The sequence below is a fragment of the Leptodactylus fuscus genome, chromosome 4 (assembly GCF_031893055.1).
Source record: "Leptodactylus fuscus isolate aLepFus1 chromosome 4, aLepFus1.hap2, whole genome shotgun sequence".
NCBI lineage: Eukaryota > Metazoa > Chordata > Amphibia > Anura > Leptodactylidae > Leptodactylus > Leptodactylus fuscus.
The window spans coordinates 31,665,145-31,692,924 of NC_134268.1; the positions used below are offsets into that span (position 1 = coordinate 31,665,145).

At 43.4% G+C, this 27,780-nt stretch overlaps 1 protein-coding gene across 1 annotated transcript in view; it reads right to left on the reverse strand.

The window, feature by feature from the left end:
- Positions 1–11,988: 11,988 nt before the first annotated feature.
- The window catches only part of GRHL2 (grainyhead like transcription factor 2), a 60,081-nt gene continuing 44,289 nt past the window's right edge, over positions 11,989–27,780 (reverse strand). Inside the window, exons 9-16 of the mRNA XM_075270266.1 lie at positions 22,158–22,316; positions 20,464–20,554; positions 19,414–19,550; positions 18,694–18,725; positions 17,607–17,698; positions 16,658–16,743; positions 15,801–15,865; positions 11,989–12,293 (exon numbers count right to left, since the gene is read on the reverse strand). Of these exons, the coding sequence (XP_075126367.1) occupies positions 12,176–12,293; positions 15,801–15,865; positions 16,658–16,743; positions 17,607–17,698; positions 18,694–18,725; positions 19,414–19,550; positions 20,464–20,554; positions 22,158–22,316 (780 nt within the window). The 3' untranslated portion in view covers positions 11,989–12,175. The remainder of the gene's footprint in view (positions 12,294–15,800; positions 15,866–16,657; positions 16,744–17,606; positions 17,699–18,693; positions 18,726–19,413; positions 19,551–20,463; positions 20,555–22,157; positions 22,317–27,780) is intronic.

Here is a 27,780-nt window from a genome sequence, read left to right on the forward strand (position 1 = left end):
AGGTGAAGTCTATATTCTAACAACGAAAAACCAATAAGCATATTCCGAACATACTAATACATGGATCAAACGAGAAAAATATTTAGCACTAAAATATAAACACAGTGAACGAGACTGATGATATCATCGAATTTCATAGCAGCAGATGAAGAAAAGTGGGTCAAGATTATAAAAATATCTTCGGGTAGGTGTAGCGTCAGTACATTTGCTTTATCCATTTAATTGGAAGAGAATAGAAATCTGGCTTTTTCTTTGTGCTCTGAACTTCTCCGGATTACTGAACTTCAGGGTTGCGTTGGGAATGATTGTTGTTATAAAATGTTATTATAAAATATACAGGATATAAACGGGCACAATGATCCTCGACGGTGACTGTGCGCTGTGAAGAGAGAAGGCATTAGATAGAATCAGCCGTAACAATAGAGACGATGACATGAAAAGGTCAAAGAAAGCAAAAACTGAAAATATTAAGGACGAGAAAACAAAAAAAAAAATCATCGATTATTCACAGTACCGAGAAAAACATCAGATGAGACAGAGAAAATGTCGGAGACTGCGTGGTCCGATTCTTCATGCCCTGAAGGCTTCAATATTAATGTAAAGCACCATGGAATTAATGGTGCTATATAAATAAATAAATAAATAATAATAATAATAATAATAATATTTTAGAACCTCGGGATTGTGTTTAGGTCGATGGATTATATCAGGAAGGGGGAGGGGGGCATGACTGATAAAGAAAAATAATCACTATAATCCTTACAGTCTTTACTGATAATTTATTGCTAATATATTGTATTCCCAAGTCCTATATGTGACTGCTGCCTCCATCTCCCGAGACCTTGGCTAAAGATTGTTTGGGAACTACCAGGCCTAGAAGATTAGCTTCATAGATTAGATAACAATGCCTTGAAGAGAGACCGGCCTGTTGTGACATGTATATGGCAGATGTGCAATTATGCTACGAGAATGATGGCTGATTGTCAGAAATTTGGCTTAGACCCAGTTCACATCTGTGCTCGGGTGTCTGCTTGGGGACCCACAGAACGGAAACTTTTTTTTCCTTTGTTTCTTAAATGTAGCTTGTGAGCCCCTTATAGGGATCTCGGTGTACATTTTTTTTCCTATCAGTATGTCTTTGTAGAATGGGAGGAAATTCACGCAAACACGGGGAAAACATACAAACTCCTTGCAGATGTTGTTCCTGGCAGGATTTAAACCCAGGACTCCAGCGCTGCAAGGCTGCAGTGCTAACCACTGAGCCACCATGTTGCCTTTCACTGAACGGAAACTTAATCGGCATAAGAAAGCAGTTACCTTAGGAAACCCACGGACTCCATAGACTATAATGGGGTTTGTGTGGTTTCCATTAGGTTTCCACCCGAAAAGGGTGAAAAATGTGTAGAGGGGGACAGAATCCCCATATGGAGTACAAGTGCTGAGGTGAACTGAGCCTAAAAGGGGATGTCCAGCAGCAAAATGATTTTATCTGTATCCATAGGATAGGTTACCAATATGTGATCTGTGGGTAGTCAACAACTGGACCCCACACACATCAGCTGTTCCAGCAATTTCCATTTGTTCATTTTCATGAAAAACACGTTGATCCAGGGTTTTTATACTGTCTGCAAGATTTGGAGTCGGGAAGGAATTTTTTCCCCTGAAATGTGGCAACTGGCATGAGCCTCATGGGGTTTTTTGCCTTCCTCTGGATGAACACTGTAGGGATTGTAGGGTTATAGGTCGGATTTGATGGACTGATGTCTTTATCCAACCTCATCTACTATGTAACTATGTAACTGAACAATTTGGAATATTCGGGTCAATCTTGGCTCGGTATTAGTCGCCTCACCCATCTCTAGTCAGTACTCCACCGATCTTTATGTCCTATCCAAAGAACAGGTCCTGGAAAATCCCTTTAGGCTAAAGCCCCACTTTGCTGAAAAGCAGATTTTGTTGCAGTTTTTTTGTGGATTGAGCAGAAGGTAGAAGTATAAGAACTTCTTCTATACATCCCGTTCCATTTGTAGGCCATTCTTGTCTTTGGCTTAAAAAAAACACAACAAAATCTGCAACACAAGAAACTGCGTTTCCACAAAGTGGGGCCTGAGCCTTCAAGAAAGACTGAAATGTTCCAAACCTATAAAGAGTTGCGCTACTATTAACAAATATGTCACATTATACAAGTGTACAGTGTATTTTGGTGTACTACCGGCATCTGAAACGCCAGCCCTAATAAATCTGCCCAATGTTTTCTCCGTTGTGTTGCTGAACACAGAGACGTAAATTTCTAGACTAAATTTCCCATAAGTCTGTCATAAGTATTGACGGTAAACCCTCTATCGCTGATGGCTTCTATAAAGATGAGTGGTGACCCTTGCTCAGTATTGTGCGTCCCTTAGAACGCGGCCGTCTCGCTGCAGATACAGTTTATGTCTATATTGATTTACTGACAGATCTAAGTATGAGTTTAGCTCATGTCGGTCATTCTTACAGCCGGGCTATCTGGAATGTCATATTAAACGGTTCTGTTGCCTTAAAGCATATTTCCAGCCATTTGTAGAGATGTGAACAATCCCCAGCGCTCGGTTATTTTCACCAGTCCATAGACTTTTAATGGGTTGGCAGGGTGTTCGCTTGGAGACCCAGTTTCGTGATCAGTGGGATCCCATCTGAGACTCAGTGAATCAGTCTATTCATATGTTTGGGGTTTTTAGATGGCCCACTTTTCAGGTCCATCAAAAAATCTGATATATCTACCTTTGCCTGATTTGTTAGCCACATGGCCTCCATTAAAGTCAATGGGTTCCTCTTCAATGACCGTCAAAATGTGTTCCGTTTTTCAAAGTGGCCAGAAAAGATTTGTGTAGAACGTAGAAAGAAGGAAGATGTCTTGCGGAGTGACAAGTTTCTTCAGCCTCGCTTTCTATCACTCTGGAGATACCTGTTTCCCCCGATGCTCTGATCTCATTCCAAGGAGGGATCTCCGCAGAGTGATGTAACACCAAAGAAATCATTGAAGTAGATCCAAAAACAAAGGATAGGAATGTTCTACAAGAACACAAGATACAAAGCGCCATAATTATCTGTTTGTTTATGGCAGGAGATAAAGACGCAGGATAAAAACCCAACACTCCGAGAACAAGCGATAACAAATGGGTGGAAGTCTTTTATCTGCCGGTCCTGGGAACCTCACTGTGTGCCCATAGTACAGGAAATACAGCTGAGGAACCACCAAGATCTGAAGGGAATCTGCAGCCAAAAACTCAACATTCATTTATGGCCTGGGCTGGATCCAATCTCTCACCCTGAAAACATTCCATGGTCACAGTTACATCATGTTAAAGTTGAAAGAAGACGCATCTGTTAACTTTAACCTTTTAATCTCATGCTGTGTTGATCCAGATGAAGCCAAAAACAAAACCTCAAAGTACAAAGATAATCCTTGTCTTCAGAATTAGACAATTAAACGTGTAATGCATATTGGACATTTTACTAACAAAGGGCTGGTTCACACGAGCACAGAGGGGAAGGATTATGGGGCGTAATCCAGGTCATAATCTGCCCCTCACATTGGTGGTCTATGTAGACCACCAGGCTACTTTTTTCCGTGAGCGGCATGTTGCCGCTCACGGAAAAAAGAAGCGGGCTGCCCTTAGTTCAGACGGACTCCGTGGTTGATTCAGAAATTAAGAAACTAAAATTAAATATGTAAGACAATTCATTTAAGGAGGACCTGTCATCAGATTTGAAAAACCCTGGAGAATCTCAATGTAAATAATCTTATAACACCCAATCAGCATGGGTTTATGAGAAATCGGTCCTGTCAGACTAATCTGATCAGATTCTATGAGGAGGTCAGTTCAAGACTGGACATGGGTAATGCAGTAGACGTGGTGTATCTGGACATGGGTAATGCAGTAGACGTGGTGTACCCGGACATGGGTAATGCAGTAGACGTGGTGTACCTGGACATGAGTAATGCAGTGGACGTGGTGTATCTGGACATGGGTAATGCAGTGGACGTGGTGTATCTGGACATGGGTAATGCAGTAGACGTGGTGTACCCGGACATGGGTAATGCAGTAGACGTGGTGTACCTGGACATGAGTAATGCAGTAGACGTGGTGTATCTGGACATGGGTAATGCAGTGGACGTGGTGTACCTGGACATGAGTAATGCAGTAGACGTGGTGTATCTGGACATGGGTAATGCAGTAGACGTGGTGTATCTGGACATGGGTAATCCAGTAGACGTTGTGTATCTGGACATGGGTAATGCAGTAGACGTTGTGTATCTGGACATGGGTAATGCAGTAGACGTGGTGTATCTGGACATGGGTAATGCAGTGGACGTGGTGTACCTGGACATGGGTAATGCAGTGGACGTGGTGTATCTGGACATGGGTAATGCAGTAGACGTGATGTACCTGGACATGAGTAATGCAGTAGATGTGGTGTATCTGGACATGGGTAATGCAGTAGACGTGGTGTATCTGGACATGGGTAATCCAGTAGACGTTGTGTATCTGGACATGGGTAATGCAGTAGACGTTGTGTATCTGGACATGGGTAATGCAGTAGACGTGGTATATCTGGACATGGGTAATGCAGTAGACGTTGTGTATCTGGACATGGGTAATGCAGTAGACGTGGTGTATCTGGACATGGGTAATGCAGTGGACGTGGTGTACCTGGACATGGGTAATGCAGTAGATGTGGTGTATCTGGACATGGGTAATGCAGTAGACGTGGTGTATCTGGACATGGGTAATGCAGTAGACGTTGTGTATCTGGACATGGGTAATGCAGTAGACATGGTGTATCTGGACATGGGTAATGCAGTAGTCATGGTGTATCTGGACATGAGTAATGCAGTAGACATGGTGTATCTGGACATGGGTAATGCAGTAGACATGGTGTATCTGGACATGGGTAATGCAGTAGACGTTGTGTATCTGGACATGGGTAATGCAGTAGACGTGGTGTATCTGGACATGGGTTATGTAGTGGACGTGGTGTACCTGGACATGGGTAATGCAGTAGACGTGGTGTACCTGGACATGGGTGATGCAGTAGACGTGGTGTACCTGGACATGGGTAATGCAGTAGACGTGGTGTACCTGGACATGGGTAATGCAGTAGACGTGGTGTATCTGGACATGGGTGATGCAGTGGACGTGGTGTACCTGGACATGGGTAATGCAGTAGACGTGGTGTACCTGGACATGGGTGATGCAGTAGACGTGGTGTACCTGGACATGGGTAATGCAGTAGACGTGGTGTATCTGGACATGGGTGATGCAGTGGACGTGGTGTACCTGGACATGGGTAATGCAGTGGACGTGGTGTACCTGGACATGGGTAATGCAGTAGACGTGGTGTATCTGGACATGGGTTCTGAAGTAGACGTGGTGTACCTGGACATGGGTAATGCAGTAGACGTGGTGTATCTGGACATGGGTAATGCAGTGGACGTGGTGTATCTGGACATGGGTAATGCAGTGGACGTGGTGTACCTGGACATGGGTAATGCAGTGGACGTGGTGTATCTGGACATGGGTAATGCAGTAGACGTGATGTACCTGGACATGAGTAATGCAGTAGATGTGGTGTATCTGGACATGGGTAATGCAGTAGACGTGGTGTATCTGGACATGGGTAATCCAGTAGACGTTGTGTATCTGGACATGGGTAATGCAGTAGACGTTGTGTATCTGGACATGGGTAATGCAGTAGACGTGGTATATCTGGACATGGGTAATGCAGTAGACGTTGTGTATCTGGACATGGGTAATGCAGTAGACGTGGTGTATCTGGACATGGGTAATGCAGTGGACGTGGTGTACCTGGACATGGGTAATGCAGTAGATGTGGTGTATCTGGACATGGGTAATGCAGTAGACGTGGTGTATCTGGACATGGGTAATGCAGTAGACGTTGTGTATCTGGACATGGGTAATGCAGTAGACATGGTGTATCTGGACATGGGTAATGCAGTAGTCATGGTGTATCTGGACATGAGTAATGCAGTAGACATGGTGTATCTGGACATGGGTAATGCAGTAGACATGGTGTATCTGGACATGGGTAATGCAGTAGACGTTGTGTATCTGGACATGGGTAATGCAGTAGACGTGGTGTATCTGGACATGGGTTATGTAGTGGACGTGGTGTACCTGGACATGGGTAATGCAGTAGACGTGGTGTACCTGGACATGGGTGATGCAGTAGACGTGGTGTACCTGGACATGGGTAATGCAGTAGACGTGGTGTACCTGGACATGGGTAATGCAGTAGACGTGGTGTATCTGGACATGGGTGATGCAGTGGACGTGGTGTACCTGGACATGGGTAATGCAGTAGACGTGGTGTACCTGGACATGGGTGATGCAGTAGACGTGGTGTACCTGGACATGGGTAATGCAGTAGACGTGGTGTATCTGGACATGGGTGATGCAGTGGACGTGGTGTACCTGGACATGGGTAATGCAGTGGACGTGGTGTACCTGGACATGGGTAATGCAGTAGACGTGGTGTATCTGGACATGGGTTCTGAAGTAGACGTGGTGTACCTGGACATGGGTAATGCAGTAGACGTGGTGTATCTGGAATTTTCAAAGGCTTTTGATACTGTTCCACATAAACGGTTGGTATGCAAAATGAGATTGTTGGGACTGGGGGAAAACATATGCATTTGGGTTAGCAACTGGCTCACTGATAGGAAACAGAGGGTCCTTGTTAATGGTAAATATTCAGACTCGGCCACAGTCACCAGTGGGGTGCCGCAGGGGTCAGTATTAGGTCCTCTCTTGTTTAATATCTTTAGTAATGACCTGGTAGAGGGTTTACAAAGCAGGGTGTCCATATTTGCAGATGATACTAAACTCTGTAGGGTAATTAATAATGAGGAGGATAGTAGAATATTACAGGGGGATCTAAGGAAACTGGAAGCATGGGCGGAGACTTGGCAAATTAAGTTTAATGTTGACAAATGTAAGGTTATGCACTTTGGTCAATGTAATAAAATGTACGACTATGTACTTAATAGTAAATTACTGGGTAAGGGTGCATTCACACTAAGTATACGCTGAGCTGATTCTGAACGTAAAACACATTCAGAATCAGCGCGTACAATGCAGATCCCATTCATTTCAATGGGAGCCGGCATACATGCGCTCCCCATTGAAATGAATGGGCTGCTTTTTTTCCCTATTGGTTTCAATGTGATACACGCGTAATACACTGAAAGCATAGGGAAAAAAGCTTCCCATTGATTTCAATGGGGAGCGCACATATGTCGGCTCCCATTCAAGTCAATGGGATCTGCTTTTTACGCACTCATTCTGAACATCTTTTTACAATCAGAATGAGTGCAGCGTTACATCGTGTGAAGGCTCCCTCTTTCTTAAATAGGTATCTGCCCCTAAAATACAAAAAAAGTCCCGCCAGGTGTTAAATATCCTGAATGTAGGAGGCCGATAGATTTAGGCATCTGGTTACATTCATGGTCCAGGATGTCAGAAGCTCCAAGCATATGGCGGCACATTGATATGGGGTTTTGGGGCTGTTTACTGTGCTTTTTTATATGGGTAACATAAGGATATATGAAATATGTACATATATCCACTATTAGAAGGGGATTCAGGAAGGAGGTTGAATCTGACTATATAGGTGAAATAGCGGAGTAATAAGACTAGAAGTAGTGTGTAGAAGTGTACCCTTCCGTTAATGGATTTACCCCGATACCGGGCACAGTCCTCTCCCGGTGATTCATTCTCATTGTTCCGGTAATTGAGCTGATATATTCTCATACAGGAATCTGTGCAAAGTGTTTATTGCAGCCATACATTATACAGCAGTGGTAGCTGTGAGGTCCCCGGGCGCGGTGCTGGAGAGACGGATATTATGCATTTCATAGATGTGAGATCCTTCAATGCAAGCGCATACAGAAACGAGGTAATGACTAATCCTCCTAGGTTACGTGGTATGCGAGGGAAAGTCCTAGCACACTGCCATATTTCGGGAATGACCATTTTTATTTTGCGTCCTGTTTATCTCCTTAGCAACAGCTTAAATCAACAAATCCAGAAAGGTAGCGTGTTATTTTTGGCTCCGTTATTGGCTGATGCCATGTGAACACGTCCTTTGCATTTTTCCCCTGAAAAATATTCTTATATATTCTTAGAGTCTTATATATTAATACACTTAAAGTGCTATTTTTTTATGATCTTATTTCTATTTTTCACAGCATTATCAACACTATAATCTTACAGATTGCACATTGACCACCGAGCCACATGACACTTCCTGTTCTGTAGAAATCACTTTCACCAGTTTTTAGCAGTCGTTTGCATTGCTATCTCAGGAAGGATTACACATAGAAGGCTGGTGTCACACTTTACTGCCCTGCTCCAACCTGATTTTTGGACGGAGCTGGTCAAGAATATAGGGCGGCTGTAGGGGCAACACGAAACTCTTGGCAGTCCACATTTATTTCAAGAACAGGGCCCATCGGGGCAACACGGTGGCTCAGTGGTTAGCCTTGCAGTGCTGGAGTCCTGGGTTCGATTACCGCCAGGAACAACATCTGCAAGGAGTTTGTATGTTCTCCCCGTGTTTGTATGGATTTCCTCCCATTCTACAAAGACATACTGATAGGAAAAAAATATATATATAGGGCGGCTGCAATGGGAACACCCCAGTCTGCTAGAAAATGCAGCACAATGAACAGAGAGGCCAGAGGCCATACAAGACTGCTAAACAGAGAAGAGCACTTGATAGTAGTCGGGATGAATACATCACCATCGTCATCATCAGCATGGAAGACATCATCTTACTCTGGACTGGTGGAAAGGTTAGGCCTTGGTTGTTGCACAATGAACAAGGTCTGCACTGTGGCCTATTCAGCCTGGGTAAGTAAAGGTTTCTTTGATATTGTGTCAGTGACAAGGATGGAGACCCCAAGCAGTTCCAGAGAGCAGAGAATTACGTGGAAGAGTAATAAGCTAAGGCTAAGTTCACATCTGCACCCAACTCTCTACCGCTTGGGTCCACCGTGGGATTAAAATGGCAGAGTCAGAACGATAAAATCAGCAGACACCATAGACTATAATGATTTTATACTAAAACCGTGCAGGACCTTTCTCTCCACCAACTCTGGCGTAGATGTGAACTTAGCCTAACCTTGTTGTTGCTGCATTGAATGTGAAGTGTCCTGCACCAGTTGTTAAACCGAGAGACTGTATATTTATGCTAACCAAAAAGCATCCTCAAGATAACCCAGGAGACTACCTATATGAGGAGAAGGAGACTTCCTCCCCACTTGTGTGTTGCTAAAGGACTAGTTAACCTGTTACTGCATTTGCTGCTTTGCAGATCTTTCCTGCGCTTTACCATAAACTTATCGGCATACTGTTAAATACTGCAGCCATGTGTCTATGGAATCGAGGAGTGTTGCCCTACAATATAATGACTCAGTTTTGTTGAATTATCATGTTACTGTGTGCATGAGGCCTAAAAGGGATAACTAATAATGATTAATGTTTATTATCCTTGCTACATAAGTGTCTGATCGCAGGGAGTCTGACTGCACCATCCCATAGAACGGAATGGAGTGTTGACAGAGCATGTGCAGTACCCCTCCCCCCATTATCATCGCCGGGTGCTCCCATGTTCTGCGGATAGGGAATAAGTGTTAAGTGGACAATCCCTTTAAATTATTACAGGCTCCACTAAGTGTAAATGACGCAAATAACAACGTGTAACATAAGATAAGAAAAAGCTGAAGCTTTATTTTAACGGAATATGGAAGCTTTAGGGTCCGGCTTCATTTGTGATAGAGCAAAGTTTTCCTTTTAAATAAGTTATATTGCTTTAAAGACATTTTTACTACAACAGGAGTGTATCCTACACGTCAGACCGATAAAAGAGGCGAAAACATTCCTTATACATCCAGTTATGGGTAGAACTTCTATAGTATTCCAAACTTGATTTTTTGCGTGACCTACAAACCCAGATGGGTTCCCCAGTACAAACAATACAGAAATACGGTCCATTACATTACTAGTCCATAATTTGGTTTGGAAGCACGTGTAAAAAGAAATTGACAAGTAATATATAGAGATATATTTAAGAAAACAAGCACATTTGTCCAGCTAGTTCACATTCACCACCATGATACACATAGGATACTACATCACATCTATGTACAAAACTCACCACAACGTTCATTACAATTCAGAATGATCTGAGATGAAAATATGGAAGGTATTCACAGCTATGACATATCCTTACTGCAAAAACATAAGGTTCTCCTTATAAATCAGCAAGGTATTTATAGAACCCCCTACCCTTTAATAAAGTCCTCTAAATCGTGGGTTGTAGGATGTGTACAATTGTGTTCTGTTAGAAGCCATCTTCACAATACGCTGCTCAGATCCCCAGCAATCGGCTGTAATTTGTGGCAGCTAGTGGCTGATTTCCCCACAGCACTCCCAGTGGAGAAATTAAGTATTACATAGTTCCAGTTGGAATCAATGAGCTGTCTAGGTCATGTTGGGTCTTCCAGAGTGAGAGGATCCCCTTCAATAACTCAAAATTTCATGAATAAGGTATTTAAAGGGCTCTTATCATTAAAACTTAATTTTTTCCCACTACCACGTAGGACTAGCCTTAAGAAAGGCTATTCTTCTCCTACCTTTAGATGTCTTCTCTGCGCCGCTATTCGGTTAAGATCCTGTTTCTCGCCGCCATTCGGTATATAATCCGTTTTTTGACGGTATGTAAATGAGTTCTCTTGCAGCACTGGGGGCGGACCCCAACGCTCAAACAGCACTGGGGGCGGACTCCCCAAATGCTTCAAGAGAACTCTCCAGTGCCATCAACATCTTCTTCAGGTCTTCACCGGGTCTTCTTCTGGTGTTGGCTTCAAACTTCTAGGCCTCGGGCAGCTGACTGCGCATGCCTACCGGCCACAAAAAAGTGGCCGCTTACAGTACTGTGTAAGTGGCCATTTTCTTGTGGCCGGCAGGCATGCGCAGTAGGCTTTGCACTAGGCCCGAGGCCTTGAAGTTTGAAGCCAATCCCTGGAAGTAGATGTGAAGAAGACCCGTTCCTGAAGAAGATGGAGGCGGCGCTGGAGAGTTCTCTTGCAGCATTGGGGACACCCCCAGTGCTGTTTGAGCGATGGGGTCCGCCCCCAGTGCTGCGAGAGAACTCATTTGCAAACCAGATTATATACCGAATGGCGGCGCGGAGAATACATCTAAAGATAGGAGATGAATAGCCTTTAAGGCCATTCCTATGTGGTAGTGAGAAAAAAATTAAGTTTTAATGATAGGGTCCCTTTAAAAATAGGTTTTCTGAACCAGTACCACTTGGGTACCGATATTTGAATACGTCACAAGTGATCATAGGAAATTTTCCTCTGTACAAGAAACTGCCCCTTGGTTCTAGGAAGCATGAGTAGACCTCACAAACAATAATGTACATGTAAGTCTAGGGGGGAGAAGGATAAGAAAGATGGACAGCATGGAAGCATGGGGTCAACATCCCGAATGGAGATAGACTTATATACCTTACTATTTCTGATTTTTAAGAAGACCATCATCACCATTGTGGCAGTAAACAAAAAAGTTACAAAACATGAAAATATAATATTGCACTTTACAAAATAATTTGTACATTGCGTTAAAAAAATCACTTTTTAGATTACTTACAAAATACTTTCTGTACATTCAGTTTAAAACCGGTTGATCTACCGCACAAAAAATGCAGAAGACGTTGTCATCGGGCGCACGCGCCTTCACTACATCGCTGTAGAAGATACTGCAGAGAAACTTCTTTGAGGATTTCGGAAGTCATTTACATCATCTATGATCCCCATCTTCTTCCAGCGTCTGGAGTTGGAATCTCCTTCCGAGAAGGTGATCTATATACGTTGCACATTGAGAGAATGGTTTCATACAAAAAGACGCCATCTTCTAAGACAATACCAATATAAATACAGTTCCTCAGTCTTTTTTCCTATAAGGACGTGTACTAAATCTTGTATTCGCTGTCATAGACATTATTTACAAGTTGTAATGTCTCTGGTGGGGCAAGGATTCCAGGAGAAAAGATGTCTTCTCCGTTTATGGGCCTCTTTCCCATCAGGCATCAGTTTGGCTGGGGGTTATATTTCCATCAGAGTGATCTTGAAGCCTTGTTCCACCACGCTTTCTACGTTCATTATGAAGGTGTCCTCATTGGAGTAGTGCTCGATTATGTTGTCATCCATATTCACCAAAATGCTATACAGAGAACAGACCAGAAACATGTGCATTAGATGGAGTGAGCCACTGGACAAAGAATTAGACCCTATGAGTGTGCACTCGATGAGGGTGAGTTTGCAACGGGTTGCACTCGGATGACATCGTGTATTACACAATGTACTCGCTTCTATGGGAGCCTCTGATCTGTTCCGTTCTGATGACACAGAGCAAGATACAAGCTGCTTTATTGTCATCAGAATGGAACGGACCATCGGACACCCCCTTGGATGGCACACTTGGACATGTGTATATAAAGCATTATAGCATAGATATGTTAGATCACGGGGTGACCAACCGTTGTGTCCCCATTTAAGAGCTAAAAAGCGAGCTCTTCTGTCACTTGCAATGATAAAAACTCTTGATTCTTATATCCCTTTATTGATGAAAATTACTGTTTATTAATTAATTAGTTAATTTTTTTTCCACAGTTTTAAAAATGTTTTACATTTTCCACTCTTCACCACTAAAGGAAGCATCATCTCTTTATTGTGTCCATGCGCCACACAGTAGACAGATGATTTCTAGTTGCTAAAGGACCTTTGATGACATCAGTAGAGGTCCTTACGCAATCACAGTGACACATAATGTTTCATAGAATGTGTGGTATCATATAATGTCAAAAAATAAATAAATTTCAAAAAATTCTAAAATTAATTAGATTTTTTTTTGGTAACTAAAGTAAATGCACCATAGTTCCAGCCTCAACCACCCACATGAACAAGCCTATGTAATCAATGATCAGGACACACCATAGATCGAACGTCGATGGATCGTCCTAATCACATAATCATAGATCATAAAAATGATGAGAAAACTATTCAAAAATGTCAAAGGTATTGCACTCTATAATTCCCTAATATATAAATGTGTTATCCATGTGTTTCATCAGTGTTCAGAGACACACCATACTAAGAATACAAAAAAAGGATCACAGTCTTGGTACCTATTGGAAGGAGTTCCCAATAGATGAATACCTGGTTGTCAAAGAAACTTAAGGGCATAATCTGGGAATAATAGCCAAGCTAGAATAAGTCCTCCAGAAGGAAGAAGTTCCCATGTTCAGATAGCTGAGGATAGGAACGGAGGATGTTTGGAGGTTGTTCAGTGGCTGGGAGAGAAGTCTAGTGGGGTAATATCTTATTAGACCATGCCCTTTGGTTTCCTTGAAAACTAGGTATTAATCTATAGGGAGCTTCTTCCAGTAGGTGGCGCTAGGAGCAACTTCCTTTTTTTGCACCAGTGAGGTCTTATTTGTATCCCTTACCCAGAATTCTTAGCAGGGCGTGCATGGTCTTATTCGTCCCTGTACCACTCTCTCCCTATTGACCATTACCCCTTTGTATCACAATCTTGAAACAGGTAAAAAATATGCAAATCTGTTCTCCAGGATGTAATTAGGAGAAGAGTTCCTCTGTTTGCTGTGTAGGTGCACACTCTCCCTAATGAGTATGATTATCCCCTGATTCTAGCCTTGAAACAGTTAAAACAAAAATCCTCATCCTATGCTATACACTGCGAATTCTATAATAAATGTGCCATAAGCAGTAACAATTGCAAACCCAATCAGTAATGCAAATCCATCCGGTCCTATATGTGCTGTACAATAAATTCTGCTCCAGCTGTTGCGACCATTAAATCTGAACGCGAAGGCCACAGATAATGGCTAGCCTTTTCTTGGGTTAGATGATGCCGATAAGCATGTCGTGAGCATGAGACTCTTAAGACGCACAGGAAAGGCAGCGGCATTATAAAGTAGATATTTCAGCTCGGAGTGACTCATTATTTATACTCGGAGCACTGATATGACCATAACATTGGAGTCCTGTGTAAATATATGGCCGTTGTTTGACAAACTGCCGGGCTCCACTTCCCCTTAATGTATGAGTCATAGTAGTACTCCGAGTAGCTGCAGCCCAGTAAAAACCTCACAGAGATTTCAGTTTTAGGAATTTCACTGCAAAACTGTCAGCACTGAAAACCGTACAAAGGAGAAAAAATCCAAATATTCTTTTTTGTTTCTGGCAGATATAGGCCTTGTTCACATCTGCCTCGGTAATCCGTTCAGGGGAGTCCACATGGGGACTACTGAACGCATTAGCAAGCGGTGTGCAGTGAAAGCACAAGGACCCCATAGACTATAATGGGGTGTGTGTGCTTTTCTCACAGTTTCTGCATGGAACATGCGGACAGAAAAGTAGTTCACGATCTACTTTCCTGTCCCTCTCACTCAGTCCGTTACAAAACTCTCCCTGCCTCACTATGCCTAGTGAGCCCACCTATTACTAACCCCTCCCACTCTCCCTGTCTCACTATGCCTAGCAATCCCACCCATTACTAGCCCCTCCCGCTCTGCCTGTCTCACTATGCCTAGCAATCCCACCCATTACTAGCCCCTCCCTGTCTCACTATGCCTAGCAATCCCACCCATTACTAGCCCCTCCCACTCTCCCTGTCTCACTATGCCTAGCAATCCCACCCATTACTAGCCCCTCCCTGTCTCACTATGCCTAGCAATCCCACCCATTACTAGCCCCTCCCTGTCTCACTATGCCTAGCAATCCCACCCATTACTAGCCCCTCCCACCTTTCCTGTCTAACTATTCCTACCAATCTCACCTATTACTAGCCCTTCCCATCCTCCCCCATCAAATAAGTAGTAGGGGGAGATTAAAGGAGTTGATACTACAGGATCAGACTACACAGGGTTTGTTGGTAGTCTGTTACCATGGCGACGCATAGGTCTGCATACGACTGTAGGAAGGAAAAGGTAGGAACTTTACAATGGACTACTTGCAACCAATTATTTTATTGGTTCCATCTAAATTGACAAATAAAGCCAGTGTGCATTGATTTAACATCTCTATAAATAGTCACCACTGCGGGATCATAAAGGACGAGTAGGATGCGGGTCATGGATTTTAGGGTCAGACTATGGTCTATGAATTTTGCCAGAATTTCACATTAATGAGGAAGTTAAAGCTCAGTTTTTGATTGAAATTCAATTCCAAAGGGGTTTTCCCATGAAAATAACAATTAAAAAAAAAAAAATTTTTGCATTTTTAAAGATTTCCTCTAACCATTTTAGTGGTGACATCTGTTGTCTTGATCTTTCGCCAGTGGATATGACCATGAATGTAGGAACTTTCTATAGTCTGGGGACTTGTTAGAAAACTCAGTCATGATGTCCAAGTTAGTTCTTTAATATTAGACCAATAGTAGTCTAATCTCAGCATCCCCGCTGATCAGCCACCGATCACTTCACAGCTATGAGTGGCAATACAACTTTACCATTCAGTTTAATAGGAAAACTGTAATTCCTTGCACAACCACTAGGGACTGCGATAGTGCTTTCGAGTAAAGGGTCCCTTTAAATAGCTGATCGGTGGGGGTGCTGAGAGTGGGACTGCCTTTGATCTATCCTGAGGCATCCAATCTTACTGCGTCCTGAAATGCAATCTATGTATTATATATAGGCAATTTTCTTACCCTTTTTTGCTTTTCTTATAAATTTTTGCAATTTTTTCTGCAGGAATGCCATATTTTTCAGATATCTGCAAAGAAAGCAAATGAATAAAACAACAGAAAGATTGAATATTATGTATGGACACGGGAGAATGTGAATAAGACATTAGAGGATGTGCCGATGTCCGGCCATACAGGTGAGAGTTTATGTTTGTCGTCCCATCGATGTGTTTATTTGTGGCACTATACTGCCCTCTACCTGTAGTACATAACACAACAGATGCTGCATTACAAAGCAAGTCGCTCATTGTATCCGATTTTATTCAAGTGACGCTCAGACTGGGTACGTTATATACTATCCGCCATAGCACTGTATACTAGTCTCTGCTTCTGGCGAATACGTCCATGCGGTACGACTGGCCGGTTTTAATTCATTCCCCTCCCCCCTTTGGCACGAGACGCTCCTGAATCATTTAAAGACGCCAACCTTTAATAATTCTTGCAATGTCCCAAAAGCTAAACTTGAAACCGATCCAAATCCGGCTCCGGAAAATGGAGAAGATGGTGCACAAAGGCCAAAAATGCGCCACTTTTACTGCACCGAAAACTGCCGCTAAGTATATGTCTAATATAAGGGGTATTGTAAAAAAACCAAAACATACAAATGTGGCAGAGTTCTTATAATGAGAGTCAATTACCGCCATATGCAGCTGTTGCGTATCTTGAGGCCATATGTTCATTTCCTGATGCATATGTCGAATGTCATGAAAGACAAGGTGTGAACAGAGCCTGATATGTAACATGTTTTATCTTCTAACTAAGCTCTTCCGGGTGTCACCAGATGCCAGCACGGACATAATATACATCTATAATATACTCACAGCTTCCAATAATCCCTTCACTGTTGGATATTTGAGCATCAAAGCATCAAAAACTTCATCGCTTTCCTTTCTCACATAAAGCAGCACTGGAAATAGCAAAGAAAAAAAACAAGATGAAATCTGCAGATTATTTCCATGATCCTGAAATAGAAACTACAAAGGAGTTTATTAATATAGGAAACACGGGAGAAGAGACAAGATTCTACTAGGAGTAAGCCATCCATCTTCTGCCTCTAGTAAACAGGTCAATGGTAACATGAAGCCTGGAACAGGACATAGCCTTGTAAAAATAGGTTAACCAGCTAAAAATATTGTCGCCCTAGGTTAAGGAGAGGTCGTCAGTATCAGATAGCTGAGGGTCCAACACCCGGGACGGTCATAAATCAGCAGGAGATGATACACAGAGAATGGAGCAGGAAGCAGACAACGCCGTTCTCCGTGTAGTGGCCAGAACAGGGTATTGCAGATCATCTCCCGTTCGCTTGAATTTAAGAGGTCATGAATGTAGTCTAGTTTATTACAGACAGAATGTGAGAGTAGCAGGACCTCGATATGTGGTTGAGATTTAGGGCCCGTCACTTGGTGACAGAAGGGGAGTCTTACAGTGTTATAAAGTTTGTGCAGTGCAGGGAGATCATGGACCTGTCCGCCACAAGATGTACTGACAGTTTGACCATTGTACGAATTGAAGACTGGACGCCTTTATTGAAATCAAGATCTATGGGCACTAGAATTATAGGATGGGATGTCGATCCAGGGATTTGCTCTGAATGCCATGTTTGGAGATGGGAAAGAATTGTTTCCGCTATTGTGGGGCGACTGGCATCTATACCATTGCGGGGGGGGAGGGGGGGGGAGAGTCGCTTTCCTTGGCTCAAAATGAAAGGATTATAGATAGGACATGATATCTTAATTCAGTTTATATTTATTTATTTAAAAAAAAAATCACCTTTTTTGCTTTCTTCTTTTATTTGCTTGGGTGCAGGAGGCCCAAATTCCTCATCCACAGGACGGAGCAACCGCTTTACCAGCACGCTGCTTCTGCAGGGAAACGTAGTATATCAATATATTGTAATATTAGGATTACCAATGCTTGAAATAATCTCTAGGTAGAAGCTCCCACTGACTGTGCAGGATGAGGAGCGACCTGGCCAGGAACTAACTTAGATCCCGGGCCATGGTGATCCGTATTGGCTGTCATTCCCTGCACACTGCTCATTACAAAGTGGCGCTCACTGAAAGTTGTCTACAACTGACAGAGCCAAGTGCTGAGACTATGACCCCGGTCACCTCGCCCCCCTGCAACCCACACTTGACTAATACAAATGGTAGTTCCAAGCAAGATGATTTTCCTATTAGTGACACCTTTAGGTTCATAGCCGACCCGCAAACACTGTAAACCCCTTATAGCATCAAATGCTATTCCGCACAATGTACAGAGCCAGAGGCAGATGGCTCGGTGCACTGTGCAGCGACTATTGTAGCAGTTTATGGAGCCATCTGCTTCTGGCTCTGTACACTACTCAGAGAACAGGTGACCGGTCCTGGGGCTGGGGTCATCCCCCAAGGATCTTGTACTAAAGACCTCTCCAAAGAATACGTCATTAATATAACACCTTGCATAACTCCCTTCCGCTAATTGTGGTTACTGCAACTACAAGTATTGGGGATTTACTGCAAAGATTGAGAGTCCTCAGTAGTTGATACCTTTTTTAATGGCTAACAAAAATGATGACAGATTGCAAGCTTTCAAGACTACTAGGGCTCTTCATCAGGCATGTACTGTAATACCAATGAGGACTGTATGATGCAAGGTTCACACTAGAATTTGGGGACCCGATAAACAGAATCCCTAGCCGCTTAAAAAGTAGTCACCTGCAGAAGCTCCATAGACTATAATGGGGTCTGCCGGGTTTCTGCATCCTGCAAGCAGCACTTTTCTTTCCGCATATTCCCCAAACGGTTACACAACGCTAGTGTGACCGCAGCCTTGCAATTTTCCATATAACAGACTTACTATATATTATATCTCTTACCCTTCTATTTCATCATCTGTGTTATAGAAAACCTGCAAGTGAAAAAAAAACACAGTAATAAAACATGAACGGAACAAAGAATGTGTGCAGTGACATATCCCACATCTATCTTCATTCACTTTCTAATAACCATTGAACATTGCTAGAAAAGGAGATTACGCTCAATATAAAACGACTTTTATTAAGGTAAATTATACAGCACGGAAATCGTTGCCATTAATGAGAATTTACGGGTTTATGTAGTGAAGGAGAATTTCTACACCTTCTATTACGTTCGGTTTTGTCGTCTTGTGTAATAAGTTATCACACTACAACGGTTTAACCAATTTGAGAAGTTTGGGTTAACCCTGCTACATCTGTATATAACAGTGTTAGGGTGCATTCACACGGAGTAACGCCGGGCGTGTATCACAGCTGTACACGCCGGCGTTACGGCAGACTGCCGAACACTTCCCATTCACTTCAATGGGAGCGCTCGTAAATGCCTGGGAATGGGAATGAATGGGAAGTGTTCGGCAGTCTGCCGTAACGCCGGCGTGTACAGCTGTGATACACGCCCGGCGTTACTCCGTGTGAATGCCCCCTTATAGAGCATTGGACTAGGTCTATTCACATAGTACATGTGCAACATCCGGGGCCGGCCGGGCCCCCAACACATTACTATCCTCAGAATACTGACTGCATTTCCTTTGCCCTTTCAAGAACATTGATATAAATTACCTGTCCGGTCCTCTGTAAGTTTCCAAAGTGAACATCTGGGATGAAGAGGACGGGCTGGGAGTCCAGGTCAGACATAGTCTTGAAGAAGGTGATATCGCTCTTCTTCATGTTTACAGATGAGGACTTAGCATCAGATGCTGGATAAGGGATGAGAAAGTGATAGGATCAAAAGGATAAACATGGTCGTCCTGATAAAGTTGGTACAGAAAACCCTCATTGTAGAATTGGTTGGAGCGGACCAGTACAGTGTCAGACACCAAGGTATTGAGTACCCTGAAAACTATGGATTGTTATACGTCTGCACCAGATGTTACTCGCGATTTGATCTTTTTGTCCAGGTATATGAAGACATTTTATGGGCCTAGTTTTATGTTTAGAATATTAGTAATAAGAACTCAACTTGTAGACTTTATTCATGGGATCATAACTACAATACTAGGGCATAGTTATTATGTCTTATTGTGAGCTGGCGTATATTTCCCCTCCAAGGGCATGGACAGCTAGTAGTGGAACTATGAGGAATGCCAGTCTTCATATATCTGGACCAGTAGGTTTTGGCTAGTGCAGGTCCTCAGGGGCGGAGCATCATAAAGTGATTGAAACCGCCCCTGCGGAACCTGTACCAGTCATAACACAAAGGCCCGGATTATTAATAGTTAGACAGTACAAACTTAGACAGGCAGACTGAAAATACAACAGATTTATCACAGTGCCTGATGCCGGGTGATAAATTAAATCCGGTGTATCTTTACGCTATCTAATCTACATTTATACCATCTTTTAGTTGGCTTACAAGCATTTTTAATGACACTATTTTGGCACATTGCGGCACACTTAAGACATGCCCGTATTTCCTGAGAGTGTGCACCCTTGTGTCTAGCATGCCGAAAACCTTTAGATTATCCAAAAATGTGCCATGTGTTTGCCGGTGTCTACTACAGTAAATGAGGGCCAATAAATTCTTTAAATCCCCAATAAGAAATCCAAATTGTATTGTCAGACGTCTCTCTGCACCACACAGGCTTGTGTATTACCAATCTGATAACTCACAATTATTTGAGCACTGATTTTGGGAAGGCTGACTTTTTCCTTTTTTTCGGTTTTGCTTTCGCTCCTCATCTCGAATTTTTCTTTCGGCTCCCTAAAAATATATTGAAACGTAGAAATAAAGCAAAGATAAAAATGACGGTGGTGTTATATAAAGGAGCGATATATATAGTGTACGTCGCATCCAACACTCCCCTGAGGCACACAATGAGCTGACACGGTTTGCTCCAACTAAGACATGTTGGTCCTAAATAGTAGATACCCTATAAGCTCAGACGGCCATGAGTATTAGACAACCCTTTTCAATGCTGCCTTTGATGCTTATGTGAGGTCCATATGTAATAGGATTGTGTCAGTTATCTTTAGAAAATCACCTTTGGGATGCATTGACATGTTGTATTTTATTTGCTAGAGATCGAGCCAGACTGATGCCAGTATGAGTTCAAGTACCCTACTAAATTATATGGACCATGGACATCACAGGTGTCACATGAAGCTCCGAGAGAACAATGCAGAATCTGTGCCAAGTTGCACAACTATAATGTAAAGTACTGGTCTCCTCATAATGGGCAAAGACACCTTATGGGTCTGCTTAGGCTCCTGGGCCAGGGTGCAAAGACACCTTATGGGTCCCCTTAGGCTCCTGGGCTATGGTGCAAAGACACCTTATGGGTCTGCTTAGGCTCCTGGGCCAGGGTGAAAAGACAGCTTATGGGTCCCCTTAGGCTCCTGGGCTATGGTGCAAAGACACCTTATGGGTCCCCTTAGGCTCCTGGGCCAGGGTGCAACCACACCCTCTGCACACTCCAGGTGGATGTCATTGAGACCTAGGCCGATGTACTAGAACAGAGAGCTGCTAATAAGCAATGATATCTGTCCATGGTCTATGAAATGGACAGCCATTCATCTGAATGACCACCATGTAATACTACATTTAACCTGTAGAGGACACTGTGACCTCCGTGATAAGATAACTCATTTAAAGGGGGATAAATAGTTGATTACCGATCCTGAAGATTAAGTTCAGCAGGTGTCCGACATCTGTGCCCCCTGTCCGACCCACTATTTGAAGGGCTGCAGCATTCGGGTAAGCGCTGCAGCCTCTTCAGTACTTACCAAGCACAGTGCCGTACAGTGCTTGGAATTGCAGCTCAGCCTATTCACTTGAATGGTACCGAGCTGTGGTCAGGCCACGTGACCAATGAATGTGACATCACATGGCCTGAGAAGTGGAAGCAGCACATGGGGAGCACTGCTGCCACCTCAAACAGTTTATCCAAGGGGGTCTTGGGTGTCCGACCCCCACGGAGGATAAATCATCAACTTTAGAGACTTGAGAACTAATTTACGATGGAAATTTTTAGAAACCTTGATTTATTTTTACTCTCCTCCCCCATTCACATCATTCGTGTAAACGCCGCCATTATGCCATTTCTCACTGACAGCACATACAATACACAATAAACCATTTGTGGTTCCAATAATCCCCATAAATGATACTGTATATCTTGGTGACATTGTGTCTGCGGTACAAAGACTGGATAGTACTATCTGTCAGCAGAGGACAGATATGATGGAAGAAGGATCATCCATTAAACATTACGGCTCCTCGCAGCCTCCGTCACTGGCACCATTACCTATTGATGCAAGAGAATAATGGATCATGGGCTGTCAGGGCTCTTGTATTGTTTGGTTACCTTATCACAGAAGACCTTGATCTGGCAGTAGGCCCGGTGGATTGGCCGGTTGCTGCGATTATTATAGCTATAGGTGTCGATCTGTATCATAAGAGGAAGTCCCTTCACCCCTTTCTGAGAGGAGAAATCAGTGCTCAGGCAATTGACTGTGATGAAAATCTATGGAGAGAACAATATGGTAGATGATACATCTGGTTTGACATATAGTACATATAAAGATGTCATATTAAAGGGGTTTTTTGGGATTGTTATTGATGACATATCAACGCGGCCTCTTCATCGGATACCAAGAACAGCGCCGTACATTGTATAGTGGCTGTGCTTGGTATTGCAGTTCACTTGCGCTACATATAGGTCATGTGATCAATGAACTTGACCTCACGTGGCCTACAAAGCAGAAGCTACACTCACTCGACGGCCCCTGATCTGATCTGTGGGGTCTCACGAATTGTTCCCCCACCTGAGGATAGGTCATCACTATTTAAGACCCTTGTACACGACCATGGGCTAGTTCTGTGTGCTATCCAGGTTTTTCCCAGATAGCGCACCGACCCATTCATTTGCACAGTCTGGGCCACAAAATTCAGTAAAGGTCTTATTCTTGTCCGGGTTTTGAATGAATGGGGCTGCAGAACCACGACCACTCATGGATGACATCTGTGTGCTGTTCGTGCCGTTCTCCCAGAAAACCAGCATAACCCTTTAAGACAGCAAGCAACTATCTATTATAACATTGCACTAACTTAGTGGTCAAAGAGGGACACACAGGCCATGTTCAGACGTGGTGGGAGATTTCAAGCATGGATTGGGCTGCAAACCCCAAGCATAATCTGCATTATATAGTAATCTGTGGCATAATCCACTGTATAATACAAAACCTGCAGGTAGGCTGTGGCCCTTCGTAATACCAGGGCTGCGAAATCAAAGTCAGGGTTGTGGAGTCGGAGCAACACATCAGGTAACAGGTTATACCTATCATTGTAAAGTGACTTTCTCCTACACGATAGCCTCTACTTGCCCCACCAGGGGGCACTCTACAATAGTATAGACTACATAGGACATGCCCAAAAGCAAAGCCACACCGTGGAAGAAAATCTCAACATATATTGGACATCTGTATTCTTCCAGAATGGCAATCAAGCTGGCGATACCCTTTGGTCCTATGACATGAGTGCACTTTTATGGGAAAACTACTAAAATCAGCACTATAAAAAGTCACTCCGGAGCTGTAATCGTTCAGTTTACAGCAATGCTAATAGCTCTCGGTAGTGTTTGCCCTGATTTATTGTAACTTTTACCCTATACCACACCCTGGCAACCACTTCGAGTCCCGCGCCCTGCCGATGCCGGAGCAAATGTCTTTATATTAAAGGCAAACACAGCTCCGAGTAATACGGTTTAATAAAGTCTTATCCCAGCTGGTCGTTCCTTCCAGGAATAACAAGTTACAGTTCCAAGGAGTTACAGCGAATCTTAAATAGCCATAGATATACCTGCTTATATGTCATCTAGAAAGTTCCTGACAACTGCAACTGCATTATAAATATAGAGAACATAGAATCAACACAATGATCAGTAAACATAAAGCTGCCGGGTAAAATTCTATGAAACCAATATGCCGGCTCTGTGCTCTGAAATGGGGTATGGAGTGTGAAGAGAGACTGAGCCCAAGTGAGACCAAACCCATCTGATTCAGTGGTTAGAAGATGGGACTTATCCCTGCTCGGCTTGTGATACAGAGAGAAGAGTGCAAGATCAGAATCCAAGGATAAGTCTTATGTGGGCCTCAAAGCTCTAACCCTTTTGTCTCAGGACAGAGTGCAACCCTGCTTATCTAGACCCTGTAGCGGAAAATTTATGGACTTTATTGCACAACAGCTACAGTGAAGATTGCCATAGCAAGGGAGACACGAACTGCAAAAGGGGTACACCAACTATCAGCTCAGTCCCAGGATCCGGTGGTAATGCCTAAGTATTGAACCTCCAGAAATTGGATGCTGCTTAACTTGGTTCTACCTCAAATAAAGATGCTGTTACCTTGGTCTGCAAATCTCTTGTCTCTTGAGTCTTATACTTGCTTGAGCATCAAGGGCACTCCAACCTCTATCTGGCTTAGGAAGGTTGAGAACAACTAGGACGTGCCCAGTGGCATAACTAGGAATGGCAGAGCCCCGTGGCAAACTTTTGACATGCCCCCCCCCCCAACCGATACCAACGCCGAAGACCTCGACCAACCCCCTTCTCTGCATTCCTGCGCACTCTGTTATGTCCCTTAGTGGCCCCTGCACACAGTATTATGTCCCTCAGTGGCCCCTGCACACAGTATTATGTCCCTTAGTGGCCCCTCCACACAGTATTATGCCCCATAGTGGCCCCTGCACACACTATTATGTCCCATAGTGGCCCCTGCACACAGTATTATGTCCCTTAGTGGCCCCTGCACACAGTATTATGTCCCTTAGTGGCCCCTCCACACAGTATTATGTCCCATAGTGGCCCCTGCACACAGTATTATGTCCCATAGTGGCCCCTGCACACAGTATTATGTCCCTTAGTGGCCCCTGCACACAGTATTATGTCCCTTAGTGGCCCCTCCACACAGTATTATGTCCCATAGTGGCCCCTGCACACAGTATTATGTCCCATAGTGGCCCCTGCACACAGTATTATGTCCCTTAGTGGCCCCTGCACACAGTATTATGTCCCTTAGTGGCCCCTGCACACAGTATTATGTCCCTTAGTGGCCCCTCCACACAGTATTATGTCCCATAGTGGCCCCTGCACACAGTATTATGTCCCATAGTGGCCCCTGCACACAGTATTATGTCCCTTAGTGGCCCCTCCACACAGTATTATGTCCCATAGTGGCCCCTGCACACAGTATTATGTCCCATAGTGGCCCCTGCACACAGTATTATGTCCCATAGTGGCCCCTGCACACAGTATTATGTCCCTTAGTGGCCCCTGCACACAGTATTATGTCCCTTAGTGGCCCCTCCACACAGTATTATGTCCCATAGTGGCCCCTGCACACAGTATTATGTCCCATAGTGGCCCCTGCACACAGTATTATGTCCCTTAGTGGCCCCTGCACAAAGTATTATGTCCCTTAGTCACCGAGTATAATGATAGTGTTTGAGGGGCCCGCGGTGCCCGTAACGGCCTATTAAAAAAACAAAACAAGACACAGCGGTAGCGGCTGTCACCGGGCCCCCGGCAGCCCTGTGGCAGCCGCTACCACTGCTACCACAGTAGTTACGCCACTGGACGTGCCCCAGGGAACCCCTATCATCACTAATTATATCTCTCCAAAATGGTCAGAGACCACTTTACAAGATCTACCCAGTTAGGCAGTAATATTGGGTAGGGATTCATTCTTGGGTAAGAGAATATTGACACCTTATAGATTTTTTGCAAAAAATTGTGAGAATAAAAATCTGTTCCATTCCTTTGAATAGGGTTGTTTGGTGATGTCCAGATGAGCAGAATGAAGGCGCCCCATGACTGGTGTTCGGTGAGGGTTGCTGGATGTCGGTCCCCCACTAACTTGATATTGATGACCTATCTAAAAGATTAACAGTATATGAAATATGAAAGTCTGGAAAATCCCTTTAATTCTCAGACACAAAGCGGGCCACATATGAAGAGGCTCATATATAAATCCTCAATATTAAGTGTATTTCCTCCGGATATGCCTTCACTATAGCTCATGTGAATATTGGGCAGGCACAATGCATTATACCATAATAGGCATGTAAACTGAATATGCAAATGACTGTTCCAGGCGCCCTGTCATCTGAATATATCCCCTTTGAAATGCAAAGTCTCTCTCTATATGTTCCATACATCTCCCCAATGGCAGAATTGCTTATAATATAGAGCAGAGTAAATAGCATCTCCATAGACACATACAGGGAGAATAATCCGGTTAGTCATTCAGATAAATGAGTCTTATATTTCCCAGACAGTTTGCACTTTAACCCCTTATAGTCAATAAAATGCAAGAACTTTTTATGATTTTCTTACAGTCCATGTTTATTATGCCGAGCTCCAGCCCTGGTCACACAAACAGCGATGCCATTCCTGAATCGAGTCAGGACTCAAATTAACTCTTTCATATTAGAGAGGGCCGGTCACCTCTCTAGACATGTAAGTTTTAGTAAATGCATGTATTCTCTATAAAATACTGAATTTGAGAGTCTTTTCTTAGAATATGGCAAACAGAATGGCAACACTTTCAGTGAAAGGGGCCTCAGCGGCAAGTAACTGTATATAATCCGAACTCATAGTCAACTGTATGATGTGGAGGGAATACTATTGAACATACCATGTGGAGGGGCCACAATGGGACATTATACTGTGAGGAGGGGCCACAATGGGACATTATACTGTGAGGAGGGGCCACAATGGGACATAATACTGTGAGGAAGGGCTGCTATGGGACGTTATTCTATCTCAGGGATCTTTAGCTTAAATGGGACGAACCGAGTCCAAGCTTTATGAACAGCCAGGGGCCCATGGTACCCTTAATCCACTCCTGGTGCCCTCCAGGTTTTGGTTGCTTTTTTCACGGCTGCATTCACAACTAAGGTAAAACAATCCTGTTTTCAGGGTCAACGGGGTCTCACTGGTCAGATCTCCACCTACCAGTAATTTATCCTCTATGCTAAAGATAGAAGATAAAAATGTTTGGTGGCATAACCTCTTAGACGGACGCTAAACTATCTATCTATCTATCTATCTATCTATCTATCTATCTATCTATCTATCTCCTATCTATCTATCTATCTATCTATCTTCTATCTATCTATCATCTATCTATCTATCTATCTATCTATCTATCTATCTATCTATCTCCTATCTATCTATCTATCTATCTATCTATCTATCTCCTATCTATTTATCTATCTATCTATCTCCTATCTATCTATCTCCTATCTATCTATCTATCTATCTATCTATCTATCTATCTATCTATCTATCTCTCTCATATCTATCTATCTATCTATCTATCTATCTCCTATCTATCTATCTATCTATCTATCTATCTATCTATCTCCCATCTATCTATCTATCTATCTATCTAGCTACCTATCTAGACAACCCTATTATAAATTCCCACCATATAATTCCCTCCGTAGGGTCCCTTTGAGATGGTTCCATTGTTATTTTGACTCCCTGAAACAGAATGAAGAGCACAAAGTGGTAGAAGTTAATGGTAAGAAGAGTAAGTTGTGCGTCTGTGTTGGGTAAACATCAGATGTGGTATTTACCCAACAGTAATCCTGCATGGCTGGGACAGGGAGGGGTGCGCTGTAAACAAGCGCTACAAAGTAATTCATGTCGTGTGTTACATAGTGAAGCCTACAGCGGGAACCTCTGGACTGAGAAGATCATTATAGACGCTCATCTTAGTTTATTGGTTTTATTGTCACCATCACAATAGTCAGACGCAGTGGCGTAACTAGGAATGGCAGGGCCCCGTGGCGAACTTTTGACATGCCCCCCCCCCCCAAACTACACCGACGTCGAAGACCTTGACCGACCCCCTCCTCCGCACTCTATTATGTCCCTTAGTAAGCCCTGCACACAGTATTATGACCCATAGTGGCCCTGCACACAG